The sequence below is a fragment of the Sitophilus oryzae genome, unplaced genomic scaffold (assembly GCF_002938485.1).
Source record: "Sitophilus oryzae breed Bouriz unplaced genomic scaffold, Soryzae_2.0 scaffold_1639_pilon_pilon, whole genome shotgun sequence".
In the NCBI taxonomy this organism is placed as follows: Eukaryota; Metazoa; Arthropoda; class Insecta; order Coleoptera; family Curculionidae; genus Sitophilus; species Sitophilus oryzae.
The window spans coordinates 1,759,463-1,773,576 of NW_022146324.1; the positions used below are offsets into that span (position 1 = coordinate 1,759,463).

Below are 14,114 nucleotides of genomic sequence, written 5' to 3' on the forward strand. Positions count from 1 at the left end.
TCACCAAAAACCTAAATCCTACGATGGCGGGGCCAGGTCAAAGGGATGCGTGGCTAGATAGAGGACTAGCCATTACTGGTCTCAACCTTGGGGCATCAGGGGGCACCCCATTGTATTACCCCTTACTTCTACATGCGGGGCTCTGTAGAAGTGGACTGACTATCCCTAGCGACTCGTGGGAACACTATGAGATCCAGAAATAACAGTAAAAACACCACCGGAGAAGCTGTGGGGAAACCCCCTAGCGACACTGGGAACAGGAACAATGAAAGTTCCAAGGGGTCAAACCCCCCAAAGAAAACTACAGGAGAGGTGGCTGACACTTGCGCGGGACCGTCCTGCGCTAGTGGCACTCAAGCTACCACCTCCTTGAGCAAGGGTCGGGAGCTTACCTCTAAACCCAACATCCTTTCTCCCTCCCCCCCCATGCATGGGATATCCCAAATAAACCTGCACCATGCAAAAGGGTCTTCCGCTACAATAGCAAGACTCTTTGAGAAAAATCATTATGCAATGGTACTAGCCCAGGAACCCTGGGTGTATCAGGGACAAATTAGAGGTTTGTCTGGAAAAAATTCAAAGGTAATATATGATAACAGGCAGGAATTTCCCCGAGCCTGTATTCTTATAAGAAAGGACATTAACTACACATGTGTTTCAGAATTTATAACCCGAGATCTTGTTCCTATCATGGTTCAGCTTAATATCGAGGATTGTAGTAAAAACATCGTGATTGCCTCTGCTTACTTTCCGGGTGACTGGGAAGCACCGCCTCCGGAGGTACGGGAGCTCGTGCGATTCTGCAGCCAACGGCGACTACCTCTGCTATTGGGATGCGACTCCAATACACACAATGAGGTATGGGGAAGCACTAAGACTAACACTAGAGGTGAGTGTTTACTTGAATTCCTCTTAGCATGCAATCTTGAAGTTCTCAATGTAGGGAACAGCCCCACGTTCGTGACAAAAACGCGGGCAGAAGTATTAGATTTAACAATCGGGAGTGCTAGTGTAATCAGTTACGTGAAACACTGGAGGGTCTCAACGGAACTCTCCCTATCAGATCACAGAATCATCGAGTTCAAATTAGGAGAAATCACACTCCAAACAGAAACTCGAAGGAATCCAAGAAAAACAGACTGGGACATATATAACACCAATCTCGTAGACAACCTAAACCGTATAGATGCAAGTAGGGCCAGAAACCATCTGCATCTAGAATGGTACGAAAGGGAAGTCAGCGGTGCAATATTGGATGCATACGAATCTAGTTGCCCCGCAAGTAAAGGCATACAAAAAAGTAACAACAAGCCCTGGTGGAACAAGAAGTTGGCCAATCTTAGATCGGAGGTCCGCCGACTCTTTAATAGAGCTAAATCCAGTGCCGAATGGCAGCTCTACAGCGAGAAATTAACTGAGTATAATGAGATAAGAAGAGCAAAGCGGTCTGACTTTAGATCCTTTTGCGAAAACATCACTTCTACTCCTGATGCAGCTAGATTACATAAAGCTATGGCCAAGAGTGGATCTATCCTCAACATGGCACTTAAGAAATCTGACGGAAGCTACACGGAGGGAGAGGAAGAGAGAGCAAATCTCCTACTTTATATACACTTTCCAGGTAGCATACCTATTGATACTCATGTAGCTCCCACTGAACCCCACAATCCTTGCAGGGAAGATTGGGAAGTGGCCAAGCTAGTAATAACAGAACAAAAACTGAAATGGGCGATCGACACCTTTCAGCCCTATAAAGCAGCAGGAGTAGATGGGACCTTTCCTGCCCTTCTAAAGGAAGGTCAGCAAATAGCTACTCACCATCTACTAAGCATTACAAGAAGCAGTCTAGCGATGGGATATATACCAACCACATGGAGAAGAGCAAAAGTAATCTTCATACCCAAAATAGACAAAACTGACTGGACAAATCCCAAGTCATTTAGGCCTATTAGTCTCACATCGTTCATACTAAAAACGCTGGAGAAAGTAGTTGACAACCATATTGGAGAAAATCATCTAAAGGTTAAACCACTGCATGATAGTCAGCATGCATATAGAACGGGCAGATCCACAGAAACTGCTCTGTACCAATTAACGGAGCTAATACAGACAAGTCTGGATAGCAAAGAAACAGCAATTTGTGCCTTCTTGGATATTGCGGGGGCGTTTGACAATATACCACATAAGGTGGTCAGGCGATCTCTAGAAACAAGAGGGGTGAACAGAACTATTATTCGCTGGTTTTGGGAAATGCTGTAACACGAACAGCAGAGGCTCAGATGGGCACCAAAACTGTAGCTGTTAAAACAACGCAAGGAACTCCACAAGGTGGAGTAACCTCCCCTTTGCTGTGGAGCTTGGTAGTGGATGAACTACTAGACGAATTAACTCTAGCGGGAATACACTGCATTGGGTATGCAGATGACATAGTCATCATCGCTCGGGGGAAAAGGCACCCTGTGTAATATTATCCAAAGACGACTCCGTATCACTGAGAGATGGTGTAGGACTGTCGTGCTGAGTATCAACTCAGACAAAACCGCGATAGTGCCATTCACCAGAAAGCGAAGTCTGAAAAACTTGAAAAGAATTCAACTAGATGGAAAGGTAATACTGCCAACACAGGAAGTTAAATATCTGGGAATAACCCTGGACAGTAAACTCCTGTGGAACAGGCATATTAAGAACACTACCAGCAAAGCCATAAAGGCTCTCATGATATGCAGAAGACTGGCCGGAAATAGATGGGGCTGCTCCCCTAACACTTTGCGCTGGATGTATACCATGATAGTAAGACCCATGATTACTTATGGAGCAGTTGCCTGGTTCACAAAACTAGAGCAACGGACGGCAAGGCTAAACTTGTGCAAAGTCCAGAGACTAGCATGCGTTTGTATCACAGGAGCCATGAAAACCTGTCCAACAGCAGCAATGGAGGTCATTCTAGATCTAACACCACTGCACATTGTCATTGGTAGAGATGCCCATGCGACAATGATTAGAATGGTCACTAACGGAATTAGAACTGGGAGAATTGTCAGATCAGGGGCTTGGAACACCCTCAAAAAGGAAATACCACTCCTGAAACTCCCAGTGGACGATATGCCAAGAACGTACAACTTTGAGAAAATCTCAATGTAGTATTGAACAATAAAAATGATTGGAAGAGCGAAACGCTTGCCCAGCAGTTGAAAGACCATACCATAACTTGGTATACTGATGCTTCCAAGACCAATACGGGAACAGGGATCGGAGTATTGGGCCGAGAGCTAATTACTCCGAACCAATGGGCACTTACCCTAGTATCCTACAGGCAGAAATCTACGCTATCGAGAGATGCGTACAACTTATCTTAGATAGGAACTATCGGAAACAAGAAATAGCCATCTTATCTGATAGTCAAGCAGCGTTAAAGGCGATCAACTCAGTCTCAATCAATTCGAAATTGGTCAAAGAATACATAGAGAAGCTGAATAAATTAGGCAAAGAAAACAAAGTCCTCCTACACTGGGTGCCTGCTCACCAAGGGATAAAAGGCAATGAAAAAGCAAATAATCTAGGTAGAAAAGGAGCGAACACTCCACTAACTGGACCAGAACCGTTCTGCTTTCCAAGTGGTAACCAACTCAAGGAGGAACTCAAGAACTTGGAAGATTCCATCCGCAACCTGGAATGGAAATCTTGCAATGGTCTAGGACACTCGAAGAAGTTTCTGAGGGCTTATGATCAATAAAAATCACAGATCTTCCTAGGTCTGAGTAAGAACAATCTTCGGATTGTCACGGGGTTTTTAACAGGACACTGTCTCCTCAATGAACACCTCAGTAGATTGAAACTAAGAAGAAACGGCGAATGCAGATTCTGTGGGGAAGATGGTGAAACACCAGTACACCTCATCACTGAGTGCGCCGAGACGACAACCATTCGTGCCATGAATTTTGGTACGACTGATATTGGAGATGGAGAACTACCCTCTATAAAACCGTCCCAGATACTGGCTTTTGTCAAAGCCCTGGGACTGTATGATGAGTTATGATTCAAGAAAGGGGGACACAATGGATCTGTAAGGTCGAAGTGATTAACCCCCCTCCCACTCATTCTATTCTATTCTATTCTAACTAAAGATGACAGTTAATTTTGACATTTGATATATGTTGACAGGCGCCTACTATGTTTCTATATGAAAAATATAACAGACAACGCTCGTATACTCACAATCTCTCATTAGATCATAAAATTAATTATTGCAACTCCGATAATATAGAAATAATGTGCCAAACAAATCAGAATTTATTTTTATTGGGCCATATACAGGATGTCCCAGAAATAAGTGCATGTATTTTAAGGGGTGGTAGGTCTCGATAAAAGAAACATATTTTCTCCTTATCGTTTTTCAAATAAGTCCAAAATAATGAAGTTATTTTACCTTGAAAATTTCCAAAAAAAAATTATTTTTTGCTAAAATTTTGAGAACCACTGGATCTTTTCTGGATTTTCTTTCTTGTAAATTTAATCTAATACCTATGTTGCCATATTATCAAGAAATTATATTTTTTAACTAAAAACTAAAAAAAAATCCAAAAAATTTCGAATTTTCAATTTTTTTTTTCGCGAAAGAAAACTCATAGGCGTGTTTCTGGGGTTGAACTATACTACCAGTTGAAATACTTGCACTTATTTCTGGGACACCCTGTAGAGTTCAGCAAGGCGCAAGTCTTTTCTGATTTAATTATTTTTGAGTCTCCTCCTTTGACTCTCCTCCTAATCTGCATGCAAGATCCCTATACTGTAGTGTGCATTCTGGATATTTATGGAACACCATGTACCTATGCTTTCATTTATAAGTATCAGTAATACAAAACGATAACATAAAACAAAAATAACAAGGATACAGAAAATTGTTTTTCAATAATATCAAGACATTATACATTTTTTATTCTTTTGTCCATTACAAATAGAGTTATGTATATTTTAAAACAAATATATAAGGTGAAAGTAAACTAAAAAAAGATTAATGTTCTTTTAATGTCTGTTTACTGAAATTATCTGAGTAAACTATATTACAGTCCCAGCAGAGTTTCTACTTAATCACATTAGGTGAAGTGTCTCTTCCATTAAGAAATCTATAATTTTATCATGATGTGTTTTATTTTTTTTTAATAGCTTACAAGTCAAGGTCTTTTTGAGGTAGGTAATTGTAGAAAAGGGAATAAAAGTTTTTTTATTTGTTCTATACTGCTCTTCAAATTCAATATTTGGTTGATTTAAAGTAATGATTTTCAACATCAGTATTTTTTGTGAGGTTCTGTGAGGATCAATCACAAAATAAGTTAAAAATAGCCTAAAATAAGAAATATACTGTATGATGGAAAAAAAACGGCATCAAAGACAGCTAAATAATGACAATCGATGATAATTTTGGGGAAGTCAATCTCTAGACGCCATTTACTAAAAATTGACAAAAAACTTGTCAAAATTAACACTAATTTTAAAAAGATTACAATAGGACAGGACGTTTCCAGACACACATCTATTTCAAAAAAAAATATTTTTCTTGAATTTCAATAACTACAACATTTAAAAATAATTGTTAATCCATATAAAAATAATTACAACCTTTCTAAGGCCAACAGGCAGTCAGCGCCATTACAAAATAAAAGAAGAGCACGAGCCAAGTAAGTGAGGTTTAGGGCTTGACCTCGCCAAAATTATCATCGATTGTCATTTTCCAGCCATCTTTGACACCGTTTTTTATCTTATGGTAATATCATGGCATATAAATCACACGGCAGGTCGACTCGCTTTGACGGGAACGCTACGCGCATACCCTTGCGCACGCCGCCATTATGGATGCCAGCACAGAATATCTAGCTACGCAATGGTGGTGTCCGCGACAGAAATTAACCAGTGTCGTAGTCAGTCGTAGTCCAGGTGGATGACACTTCTTATGGGAGAACTGGCAATGGTTGAAAACTTGACTACAAGCGATTTTCTCGGAATCTTCCTTACCGATAAATTATTGACAAGAGTGACAGATAAAACCTTGACGTTCTTTCAGTATTCCAGTTCATCTCTTTTTCTTTCTAAAGTGTGCGTTGAAAGGAGACAAAAATAATTTTTGGTGACCCATAATTTGTTATTCGAACACCACTTTTCTCCTTTTCGGGTCGTTGACGTTGACTTGTCGCCATTTTATTTCTTTTGTTTACACGCTGCATTTTGCTTTGCAAATTTAATACATAAATTATTTAGGCAAATATAGGTTTTAAAAAACTCCTCGGACTAACGTGCAGGTAAGTGTTGATAATTTTTTTTTCATCTTAACATGCTCATTGTCGTTCTCCTGATTTTAGGTGACAGAAAAGTATCATCAAATCAAAATGAATTTTATATTTTCCTTCCTATTTATCCTTCCTAAATATCAACGAGATGAGCCATCGGAAGAAAGGGACCATAGTACAAAACAGAAAGGTGATCTTTTTTCTTTCCACTTAGGATATTGAAATTATTATATACTGTAGTCGCGTTCGGCATTATGCTCTGAGAAATATAGATAAACAAAGAACAACAGATATAAAGCATCCCAGAGGAAAAGAGATGCAATACCTGTATGTACTCTCTCTGATATTTGTGAAAGTTACAGCAAAGTATTGTTGTAAATGACATCTTTTTGATCAACCTGAAAACTTCGAGCAAAAAGATGACATTTTCAACAATACCCTGACAGATATCAGAGACGATACCGGTTTTTCCCCTCTTTTCCCCTGGAATATTTTTAATTTATTATTCTTTGTTTATCTAGATTTCTCAGAGCACTATGAACGAACTCAGCTTGTATGTTTGAAATAATCGTCCAGTTGGCTTAAAAATGATGATCGATGACATTTCCCATATAATTTTACTTTCAAAATTATGATATATCTTTTATTTCTAAGCCATCTATGACGCCATTTTTTTCAGTTTTGTTATAATTAATTTTGTCTCTTGATTGTAGTAATACATGATGAGTACTTGTAACATTATTCTTTTCATTTTATTAATTTATTGTGGTGAAATTAATTTCTGTTGTATATTTGATATTGATATTAAACATATTTTTAAAAAATGGTGTATTTTTTGTGTTTTTGTGTATGTCATAATTAAAAATAAATGAAGAAATAATTTTTTTTTATTTTTTTAAACTTCCCGCCATGCGTGACAATTTAGTCCGTAGTTCCTACAAGCGAAATTGGGGGCGCTAGTAGCAGTAGACTTGTCAACAGTGTCAAATTTAAACGTCAATTTCACTTTCCAATATTTAGCAAGGCGCTCGCACTTCTTCTTGTGTATGTGTTTTGTGTCGTAGTCTTTGTTATCGACAACATACAGTTACGGCAGCTTTGAGTCAGTAACGTGCGGCTTAATTTATTTCAATTTCAATTTTATATTCTTTTCTTGAGTGATATATTTTGTTTATTCTGTGATATATTTGGTTTTTGTAGTTTAGTAGTACAATGGAAGTCCGAAATTCTTTTAGTTTTAATACTCAATCATTGTCTACGGCATTCAAAGTAATTTTTATTATTAGGTATCCTGCAAAATGACAAACAAGATTCATTTCTAAATTACTGTTTTTCTGATTATCCGTATCTATTTTTAATTTTTATGGATAGCTCATGACAATTCAGAGAGAAAAGAACAGAGGTCTCGTTGTTTTTTATAAGGTCTGCCGTTTTTAATAAGATGTTTGCCAGATCATTTTGGCAATTTTCAGTACCCGTATGTAATATTCGGACACAAAGTTTTTTAAATGTTCTTCTAAACTGGATGAATTTATTCTGAATGGGAATAATGATAGGTTTACTAGATATTGGAATTACAAGATAAAGTTGTACCAGATTTTTATGAGTGCAACTGTACACTCAAATCTCGCGACAAGCTTTTATATAATATAAAATTGTGCAATGACATTATAAGTTCATAATAAAAGTTTTAAAGAAAAAGTTTATTTTTTCTTTTTAATGTATTTAAATAAAAGCTTGTTTTTAAAAAGTTTTTTTTCTTAAATTTATTTTTTACTTTTTAAGTTATGCTGGTGCCACACACTTAAACTCAATTCTTTTTCTTAAATAACTACCTATGGGCATCCTAATAATATGTGTATCGATTTTCATAAAAAAAGAGAACTTAAAAAAAACGACAGCTGTCAAATTTGACAGTTCAAATGTGAGACAAGTAAAATGAAAACCGACTATGGGGTAGGGAGCATCCAATATATCGATTTTTATCAAAATCGGCCAACTTTGAGATTTTTTTGACAGCTGTCAAATTTGACAGCTCATTTTTTTTTTCTTTCCTTTTAACCGATGGCCATCCTATATATAGATTTTTATCAAAATCCGACAACATTGAATTTTTTTTGACAGCTGTTAAATTTGACAGCTTAATTTTTTTTTCTTTCATTTTAGCCCATGGCCATCCTAAATATCGATTTTTATCAAAATCGGACAACTTTGAAATTTTTTTGACAGCTGTCAAATTTGACGGCTCAATTTTTTTTTACGGCTTGGCTTTTAAAAATATAGCCAAACATTTATATTTAAATTCATCAGTTACTTTTCTTCCTTTAGTTGATTTGTTAATTTGTGCAATTTGAATATTAACAAAATTTGCTATGTCCATTGACTACTTATTGGGTATTTCTTTAATTCTTGTTTGTAACTCCTGGCATGTTTTTAATTTTAATTGTCTATTCTCTAAAGTTAAATGTTTAATTGATTTTTCATTTTTACTTTTTGAGGAGTATGCGCGGTTAACGATTCATTTGTTTAGATAAAAGTATTGTGTAAATAAAATTCAGTTTCAGTCATTTACAGTATTTTTTTAATACGACCATGTCTATCAATAGTTTATTTTCTGGGAAATTTTTTGATACGTTTTAATCCGGCCCTGACTCGGTACCCATAATGGTGTTTTCAAGGTCAAATTTTATAGAAATTTTAAACAATGGGATCTGGGCAAAGTTAGCCTGCCGTGTGATTTATATGCCGTGGTAATATGATAAAGCCTGAATTGAATCATGAAAAATTCATCATCCAAACAATGACAGAAAATGTAGTTTGCCTGTAAATTAAAACGACAGACACAACTGTCACTATCAGGGATCCTCTTACATTCGACTTACCTACAAATATCTTCGGAAAATGTGTCAAATGTCATATTTTTCTCTATATTAGCTGGAAATACTGCTGTAACCCCGCGAATTTTATTGCATGTCGAATTTCCACCATCCCAAACCGACAAATACGTCACATTTTCAAATCGAACCAGTGTTGCCGCTTCGTGCTTATTTTCTTGTCCGGATTTTACGGTAAAATAACCCTGATGTGTATTGTTTCTCTAAACAAAAGATAAAAATCTTGTTTTCTATCAAAATCAATTGAAAATATACAGGATCCGGCAATAGTGCGTCGGGCATCTGTAGCTCCTAAAATAAAAAACTTGAAAATTTTGTTTAAGTGCAAACCTAAAGTATTTACCAGGATGTATTTCAGGAAAATATTTTAACTTCTATAGGGTGGCTCAAAAAAGTGTGAGTGGACCTGGATAATTTTTTTAAATGGAACACCCTGTATATAAAAATAAAAATTATTAAAAATACAAGAACTGTTCTGAAATCAAAACTATTTTGAGTATTTACTTTAGATAGTCTATTCTTACTTTGCTATAAATATGGTAATCGTAAATCATACAGAATGTTCAATATTCTACGCCAAACATTCTAAAATATAAAACATTTTTTCTTTGTTTTTTTAAATGGAACATCCTGTATATTATTTTTTTATTAGATGGAGAGTTAAAAAATGAACAATTTTTGTATTTAAAATATTTCAAAATGTTTAATGCTTTATTAGATACACGTAGTATTATTTCATATGGCGCTTTCAACGGTAAAATACGAGAAAAATCAATGGATGGCTTTGATAAAAATTTACTGTGGAAAATGTCATATGAAATATGAAACCGGGAATATCTGCGAAACCCTTAAAAATTTTGAAATGCTCTAAATACAAAAAATGTACATTTTTTAATTCTCCATCTATTGAAAAAATAATGTACAGGGTGTTCCATTAAAAAAACGAAGAAAAATTATTTTATATTTTAGAACGTTTGGCGTAGAATTTTGAACATCCTGTATGATTTACGATTTTCATATTTATAGCAAAGTAAGTACAGATCATCTAAAGTAATCACCTAATATAGTTTTGATTTCAGGACAGTTCTTGTATTATTAATAATTTTTTTAAGAATGGCTGAAAAATATACAGGGTGGCGCACTTCATTCGCCTCGGTTGATTATACGATAACGGAAAGATGTAGAAACAAAATATTTTATGGGTATATGTGGGGAGTCAATGTACACAATTTAAAATTATTTTGAAATATACAGGGTGTCACAGAACTAAAATCCATACCAAAGTTATATTTTTTCTAATGAAACACCCGGTATTTAATTTCATTTTTGGATTCATGGACCCAAAAAAAGACATTTATTATAAAGGTGAAATATATTTAAAATCATTGGTTTTTGAGATATTTAAAGATATTTAAATATGCATGCTACAAGAGAATTGATTATCAATACCCTGTACATTACTTTTCAGAATTAATTCTTGTGCTGAGTTTAAAGGCAAAGAAATAAACTTTACTGAAAAATGTTATTGTTTCCTTAAATTTATACAGGGGTACCAAAGATTAGTGATCTATTTTAAGGATTTATTTTACATTAAAACTTTGTTATTTAAAATGCAACACCCTGTATTTTTTTAAACAAATCGAAGCAGACAGTTGGTAACTATTTTCAAAATCGACATTAGTTTATAGACTTTATTTAAATCTATACCAGTTTACTTTTATTTAATTGACCTACAATAGTTAAATAAATAATATTTATTTAATGTGTATTTATTATTCTATCAAGGAAAAAGAAGGAGTAGTTCTTTGTTTTATTTTACGATAACTTGTAGATATATGAATTTTTTATAAAAGAGCCAATTACGGTAAATTCAATTTCTTCACTTCCAACGATAGGTTTCTTCCTATCGCAAAAAGGACAAGTAGTTTTTCAAAGAAACGCTTATCAGGAAGATTCATATCTGGATATCTTTGAGCATTAGCTCTTGAGGCCAAGAAATAATTTTCCTCAAAAAATAAAATCACTAGTAACATATCCATTCGTTCCACCAGCAGATATGGCTTTATTTTTCTTCATAAAATAAAAAATACTTATTAAACTATTATAGGTAAATTTTAGTAAACTGTTTAAATAATAATGTCCATACACTAATATCGATTTTGAAAATAGTAACTAACTGTCACTAGAAAATTGGCGATACCAGCCATCTTGATTGCCATTTTATTTAAAAATCGCTTTTTATTCAAAATCTGAGATAGATAGGTATAGCAAACCCTAATATAGTTTGAAAGAACATTTGAATCTTCTTCGATTTATTTAAAAAAATACAGGGTGTTGCATTTGAAAAAAACAAAGTTTTTATGTAAAATAAGTCCTTAAAATAGATCACTTGTTTTTGGTACACCTGTATAAATTTAAGAAAACAATAACATTTCTCAGAAAAGTTTATTTCTTTACCTTTAAACTTAGCACAAGAATTAATTCTGAAAAGTAATGCAGAGGGTGTTGATAATCAATTCTCTCGTAGCATGCATATTTAAATATCTTTAAATATCTCAAAAACCAAAGATTTTAAGCATATTTAACTCTTATAATAAATACCTTTTTTTGGGCCCAAGAATCCAAAAATGAAATAAAATACTGGGTGTTCCATAAGAAAATATATAACTTTGGTATGGATCTTAGTTCTGGGACACCCTGTATATTTCAAAATAATTTTAAATTGTGCACATTGCCTTCCCACATATACCCATAAAATATTTTGTTTCTACATCTTTTCGTTTTCGTATAATCAACCGAGGCGAATGAGGCGCGCCACCCTGTATATATAATTTTTGTTTATTTATTAATATCTCTGAAATTATCGAAATATATTTATTCATGTTTTAGGATTATATAAAGTGATCTGAAAGGAAGCCAAAATTGCAATAATATACAGGGTGTTCCATTTAACCAAACTCATCCCGATCCACCCACACTTCTTTAAGCCACCCTATAGAAGTTAAAATATTTTCCTGAAATACATCGTAGTACATACTTTAGGTTTGCACTTAAACCAAATTCCCAAGTTTTTTATTCTATGAGCTACAGATGCCCGACACACTATTGCCGGACCCTGTATTTAAGCTAATCACCAAGTTGCAATAATAGGGTAAGCTAACTTAATATACCACCCAATAAACAAAAACCACCAACAGCATAAGAAAACAATAGAATAATATGCTGATGACATGAGATGGAGATGCTGGGTGCCGTTGTAAAACCATGTTAAGCATGTTGGTAAACTACATTAAGAATCGGTTCTTGAAAAAAAAAAATTTTTAATTTTTTAATAGAATTTAACGTTGAAAACACTTTCTAAATGATTCAGAACTCTTTTCAAGATTTCTGCACCTGCATAACGTTTTTCATAACTTTGCTTGTTCTGATTAACATTTCCTTACATAATCCAATGTCGCATAAAGTACATCTTCTCCGTCAATTTTCATCTGTTTCGCTTGACTCGTTTGTCGTTTGACTTGTCCACAAACTGCTCTCGTTGTGAAATCGTCGCTTTGAGACGCGTTCCTACAAAATCGGATGCCGTCAAATAAAAAGTTTTTGACCGACGTTGTCAAAAAAAGGCCATCGTTAACTCCAAATATGTTAGGCAAGCTTGTATCCAAAACGGGAAGGAAATCCTCAGAAATCGACTGTGCTAAGGACAACAAACTCTAAAAGAATAAAGCACTATTAGAAATCAATATTAATCAATATACCTATAGTCAGTAGTTGCGTTTATACTCATAGATTCAAAAGTTTTGTATTTTTCTTCGAAAATAAAGTTCCTTTCATCAAGACTAGACTAGAGACTTTCAAACAAAAGAGTATATTCGTTTAAAAAGTAAAGCAAAATAATATGAAACTGAGTAAACTGCAAATTTCTAATAAAAGCTATTTCTACCACATTTGATGCTGTTGAGAGTTGCTAAGGAAGAAATTGAGATATGATTAAAAATACGATTAATACGACACTAAAAGCATTAGACCATCAAATCTATTTTTCCAAAACTCCTTGATTAAAAATTAATGTTTTTAATACAACCATGGCAATCTAGATTGAAATTTAAAATACAATATTTATTTAAGCGAGAATGTCAAAAGTGTGATATGACATATGATACGTCATTCCATTCAGAGTGTCATTTTCTATCGATAAAAGTAAAAAAATACCGAGGGTGCCATTTAAAAATTAAAAGTTGTAATCATTTCGGGTGAAACAGGAAGTGACCAAAAACAATTGAATATGGCAATCAATCCTAATTTATGTCATATACTAACATACCAAATCTCGTTTCTTTATCTGAAAAAATAAAAAAGTTATAAGGGTGAGCCACTTTTGAGACGCACCCGGTATATTATGATTATAACCCACAAAAAATGTTTTCACAGGAAAAAAATCGACATTAAAACAAGGTGATGCAAAAATTTTGAATCTATGTATATAAAAATAAGAGTATCTGATCTATTTCTTTTTTACTATTGTTTTATATTCAACAATCTGACTTAAAAAATATTACTTTTATTGTCTGTCTTGCTTACGTTATAAGGTAAATTCAGTACTGTAACTACGTCACTTTCCCTGAAGCTGCCAGACCTGTTTTGATCAAATTCGTAAAATTCATATTCGTAATAAGATATTTCTTTTGTGTCGTAATTCCAGGAGACTGCTTCTTTCCATCTGTTCAGTCTAAAAGAAAACAATCAAAATAATTCATCTCTAAAGGCCATTTAAATCGACAGTTACAAAATTTTTTTATAATTTACAATGTCAATTACAATTCAAACAAGCACTGAAATGGCATCAGTTTGAAGCACTTTTTTAAAAAACAATGCAGAAGTATATTTTTATTTACGGTTGAATAATTTGTAGAATTGTAATAAATTATACTGGTATTAA

At 34.3% G+C, this 14,114-nt stretch overlaps 1 protein-coding gene across 1 annotated transcript in view; it reads right to left on the minus strand.

Moving 5' to 3' along the window:
- The window catches only part of LOC115880630 (sensory neuron membrane protein 2-like), a 77,335-nt gene that overhangs the window by 60,754 nt on the left and 2,467 nt on the right, over positions 1-14,114 (minus strand). The window contains exons 3-5 of the mRNA XM_030897910.1: positions 13,757-13,904; positions 12,619-12,888; positions 9,164-9,378 (exon numbers count right to left, since the gene is read on the minus strand). Coding sequence (XP_030753770.1) covers positions 9,164-9,378; positions 12,619-12,888; positions 13,757-13,904 — 633 coding nt within the window. The remainder of the gene's footprint in view (positions 1-9,163; positions 9,379-12,618; positions 12,889-13,756; positions 13,905-14,114) is intronic.